The sequence below is a fragment of the Trachemys scripta genome, chromosome 3 (assembly GCF_013100865.1).
Source record: "Trachemys scripta elegans isolate TJP31775 chromosome 3, CAS_Tse_1.0, whole genome shotgun sequence".
In the NCBI taxonomy this organism is placed as follows: Eukaryota; Metazoa; Chordata; order Testudines; family Emydidae; genus Trachemys; species Trachemys scripta.
Genome location: NC_048300.1, coordinates 94,203,197 through 94,208,257, shown reverse-complemented (window position 1 = coordinate 94,208,257; position 5,061 = coordinate 94,203,197). Strand labels below are relative to the sequence as shown.

General features: G+C 49.3%; 1 protein-coding gene across 1 annotated transcript; it reads left to right on the top strand.

Annotated features, from left to right (window-relative positions):
* The first annotated feature begins 285 nt into the window (after positions 1 to 285).
* PPP1R14C (protein phosphatase 1 regulatory inhibitor subunit 14C) lies at positions 286 to 1,587 on the top strand. Its single transcript, XM_034766979.1, has one exon. It carries the CDS (start codon positions 1,047 to 1,049, stop codon positions 1,461 to 1,463), a length of 417 nt encoding a protein of 138 aa, XP_034622870.1. The 5' UTR covers positions 286 to 1,046; the 3' UTR covers positions 1,464 to 1,587.
* The last annotated feature ends 3,474 nt before the right edge of the window (positions 1,588 to 5,061 follow it).

The following is a 5,061-nucleotide window of genomic DNA, read 5'->3' as shown; positions in this document are numbered from 1 at the left end:
GTGAGAGAGATACCAGGCAACTGCTGGAAAAGGCCTGTATATGTATGACATTTATGCCTTTGTCTCTGAAGCAAGAGCTTGAAAGGGTGTCTGTGTGTGAGAGAGAACAAGGGAGAGAGCACTTGCCATGCCTGTTTTAGTATCACAGGTAATTTTATTTTACAGAGGATGTAGAAACCTTCAGTGCTGCATGGTGAGTGTGCCTTTATAACAGCCAGCACAGATGGACACTGGTAACCATACACTGCAGCAGTAACCCTACTAGCCATCTCCTCAGGCTGGAAACAGCCCAATCTGCCTTTTTCTGACCTAGGGCTGTCTGCACTTCCAGGGGCATAGTTTAAAAAAAGAAAATCACCCCCCTTAAAGAAAAAATAGTCACAAGCCCAAGCCCGACAGTCCCCACTGAGGCTACACTCTCCTCGATTGCAATGAGAGCTTTAGCCAAGTAGGACCCAGAGAGTGCACGAGGGGCAAGAATTGGCAACATCCTGGAGGGGGAAACTGCCCTTGGGCGAGCTAGCGAGTCCTCTGCACTCCCCGCTCCAGCCTTCCCCTTCTTTCCCGTGGGGCTACTCCAGGGGTAGTGACCGGCCAAGCGGAGCAAGGGGCTCACAGTGGGCGGACCTTTGGGAGCAAGGCAAAGCCAGTTTCCTTTCCTGTCCCTGCCGGGGCCCGCGGCGAGCAGCCAGGGAAAGCAGCAGAGGTGTGAGGGGGAGGTTTGGGCGGGGGAGCTCCCGAGGCGTGGGGCGGGCACGGCTCAGTTGTCCTTGGCTGTATCTTTAAGGCGCTGTCCCCGCCTTCTCCCCCCGGTTCGGGGGCCCGAAACACAGCCCTCCGCCCCTCCCCTAGCCTGACTGTGCGCGCCCGGGCAGCCGTCACGCCGCAGGTGCGGAGCGGAGCTGCACAAGCCGAGGCTGCTGCTGCACCGGGCGGGAGGGAGCTGCGGGCGCCGGAGCGAGGCAGCCCCTTGCCGCGGCCAGAGCCCGAGCCGGGCCACCGGGCAGCGATCTCCCTAGGGGCGGCAGCGCGGCTGGGCGCGGAGCATGTCTGTGGTGACCGGGGGCAGCGAGCCGGGTGCCGCTGGGGGAGGCGGCGGGAACCGGGTTTTCTTCCAGAGCCCCCGCGGTGGCGGTGGTCGCGGCGGCGGCGGCTCCTCCCGGGAGGACTCGGTCTCCGCCCCGGCGGCGGCGGCGGTGGTGCAGGTTCAGCAGCAGCGGCGCCACCAGCAAGGCAAAGTGACGGTGAAGTACGATCGGAAGGAGCTGCGGAAGAGGCTGGTGCTGGAGGAGTGGATCGTGGAGCAGCTGGGGCAGCTGTACGGCTGCGAGGTACCGCACCTGCCCGGGGCGCGGCTGGGAAAGGAGCGAGACTGCCCGCGTGCAGTGCCCGGGGAGAGCCCCCGGCATGTGGGCGATCGCCCGCTGCACCCCCTGGCCGTGGGAGACATGGACACAGTGTGAACAGAGAGGGGCTCTCCCCTTTGCTCCCCCTCTCGGGTGTGTGTGTGTGATTTCCCTATGCTGCTTGTGCCTCTTCTCCCCCGCCCCGAACTCTACCTGGAGACACATCGGGGGGCGGGGGTTAGGGGGGGTTGGTGTTTAAACTTTTTCCTTTTGCGCGTGTCTATGGTTTGATTCACTGGAAACGCTGAAGTGTTTTTTTTAAACCCACCTCTAAATGACATTCCCAGCTCTAGTGTCCCCTCCCCCCTTTCCTCGCTCTCATTTCTTATGTTCGTAAAGCAAGATGCATGTTCCTCTGTTAAGCCATTTAATTAATTTCGTCGCAGGGATATCTTTCAGCGGGAATAGTCACTGCAGAGGCGCAAAGGGCTTTTTTGCAACTGGGGGGTTGCAGGGTGCCTGTGTGACTGTTAAAAACACATGTTTAGTGGCCATGTGTAGAGCAAAGAGGCTGAAGTCTGGTTTGCAGCTCTTATTTGTGTGAAGGTGATCCTTTCATTTTTTGCTACCCTTTCCCCGGAGGTCCCCCAGAAAGGTGGGGGGGACAAGCCTTCTGTTCAAACAATATTGATAATCATATACATGGCATGCTGCGATAAGCTGGCTTTGATCCTCCTGCCTCCAAACCTGTCTCTTGCTGCATAAAGGGGTTATAAGTACAAATTGATTTAAGCGGTTTAAAAACGATGTGATTGTGGGCTGGCTTCAGTTACTTAGGCTGCCTCCTGTCTTACGTGTGTGTAGTGTTGCTGTAGACATGTTGGTTCCTAGGGTATTAAAGAGACAAGGTGGATGACGTAATATTTTTTTATTGGACCAACTTTTGTTGGTGAGAGACACAAGCTTTAGACCAGGGATGGGCAATCTACGGCCCATGGGCCACATTCGGTTTGCCAGCTAATTTAATCCGGCCCTCAAGCTCCTGCTGAGGAGCGGGGTCTGGGGCTTGCCCCGTTCTCATGCTCCAGGTGGGGAGCAGGGTCAGGGACTGCTCCATGCTTGTGTGCTGCGGCTCCCAGAAGCAGTTTGTCTCTCCGCCCGCCCCCCCATCGGCTCCTATGTTTAGGGGCAGCCAGATGGCTCTGTGGCTGCCCTGTCTGCAAGCGCTGTCCCTGCAGCTCCCATTGGCCGGGAATTGCTTGAGGCAAGCACCACCTGGAGTCTGCACCCCTGACTGCCTTCTGTGCCCCAACCCTCTGCCCCAGCCTTGATCCCCCTCCTGCCCTCTGAACCCCTCAATCCTAGCCCGGGGCACCCCTGCACCCTAATCCCCTGCCCCCGCCTGGAGCCCCCTCCTACACCCTGAACTCCTCTTTTCTGTCCCCACCCCAGATCCTGCGCCCCCCATCCAGAGCCCTCACCTAAATTTCATGAGTAATCATGGCCTGCCATACAATTTCCATATCCAGATGTGGCCCTTGGGCCAAAAAGTTTGCCTACCCCTGCTTTAGAGCTTTGAAGAAGAAAAGCTTGTCTTGGTTGATTCAATAAAAGTTGATTCAATAAAAGATATTACCTCACCCACCTTGTCTTGTCTTACATGTGAGTCTGAATGGAATACTGTCATCCTCTGAAGTAACATATAGAGCAGCAAGTTTGTTATGTTTACAGTTTACATAGTATGCTGCTGAATGACTATAATATAACTGATGCTTAGCTGTACATTAAAACATGTTTTTAAAACTTAGGATTGTCTCCAAACCATTCCTTCCTTTAACCAAGTAATTGCATGAGGGAAAGCTAGCAAAAATATAAGAAATGCTTGTCAGGGAGAAGCTAAATTAAGTGGCTTGTGGGCAGTGTTCTTTAAAGAGGATGTTTTCTCTTTAGGCTTCAGTGTGAATATGTTAAGTCTCTTGTCTGTATGGGCCTATTAAATGAGACTCTGGCTTATTCTGTTTTGTATTCGGCAGCCTTTTAGTAGAAAGAATAGCAATGGTTGGATATTGACTGCTGCCTTTAGCATTGTTCACTTTACTGGAGACTAACTGGTTGTAACTTGGGAACAAAAGGGAAGCATTCCAGAGGCTCATCATGTTAGTGAATAACATATTACACACATTCTTCAGAATAAATGGAGAAACAAGTGCTTGATTCCTACTGCATTAAACCTAAATTAAATGCTTATTTAATTACATTCTTTACCTTACATGTTTCCCCACTTTTCTGTATTCACAGAAACGAAGTGAATGTATTAAATTGGGGAATCAGCCTTTAAGCTCTATAGAGGCTGTGCTAATATGGTAAAATATATAGTGTACACTGTAGGATACAATAGTCTTGTCAGAACATTATAGCAGCAATTCTGAAGATTGCATTTATGTGCTGATGTTCTGCTCAGTTCTGGACAATATTTTAAAAATAAGTACTTGCTCCAGAGAACTTGCCACTAAATAAAACTAGTAAATGTTACAGCATTTCTTTTTCAAATGTGTGATTATAAAGTCACTAGGATGAAAGAGTTCAGCGTTTTGATCTTGCATTATTACATCTAAGCAGTTGATAACAAAAGCTTGGGGCACTGCAAAACTGTCCTGTGTTAGGAACAAAACACTTCCTTTTGCGAAGAGTAGATGAATGTGGGGGAGGGTTTCTACTGAAGACTATGCAGGACAACATATACTGTGAGTGATTCCTTAGTTAAAATGTCTTTTGCTAAAGCATAGGTAAAATAAAATCCTTCAAAAAACCAAAACAAACAACAAACCAACCCCCCCCCCCCCCCCCACACACAACAAGCAACCCCTACATCCTCAGGGCTATAGTCCAGCATTTACAAGGTCTCAAAGTTAGACACTTCTCAACTGAAGTTCCAATGTTGCCTTTCCTTCCCTGTATACCATGTCAACTTCCGCCTAGGGATCACCTCTTCAGCTTTTGTTCTGAGGTGAAATCCTGGTTCTATTGAAGCCAATATTAATTTTGCCACTGACTTCAGTGGAGCCAGGATTTCACCCCAGGGTCAGGAGTGCCTGTCAACAAAGAAGGAAAAGCTTGATATGTCCTGAAGAGCTGATGTCTAAATTAGATGTGAGGTTTGAATAACCAGGCCTTGGGCATCTTACACACATGCATCTTTAAAATCAGCATGCCTATATTTTAAAACTGGCTTCATACTATACTGTCTAAGGTTGCTCCCCTCATTAAGAAATGTGTGTAACAAGTTCAAAGGTCTTAACTAATCTGACACATGGACTTTCATCATCAACTGAGGGAAGAGGATAGGTGGGAACTTAGTAAAAACCAAACAAACCATTGTAAATTTAACTCCTCAAACAGGCTGCTCCCCTTTCCGCTGCCCCAAATGGTGAAAAAAGCATTCACCTTTTGGTCTGAAAGGAGCAGGGGATCTCTTATAGAAAACTTTCACAGTTAAATGGATAGATAAATGTATAACTACTTTGTTCTTGAAGTTTCTTGTTTTTTAGCAAACTCTCCTGACTGACTCATTTCAGATCTGTAGAATTTACCTAAGTGTGTTTTTTTTTTTTTTTTTTTTTTTTTTTTTTTAAGAAAATGGTGTAAAGCTTGGATTAGAAGGTTAATGTCTTGTTTTTCCCAGCTCTTGCAGGACATGTCACCTTATGGTTAAGGT

Excerpts from the sequence above, each read along its gene's own strand:
- PPP1R14C (XM_034766979.1), top strand. The coding sequence starts at position 1,047 with ATGTCTGTGGTGACCGGGGGCAGCGAGCCGGGTGCCGCTGGGGGAGGC.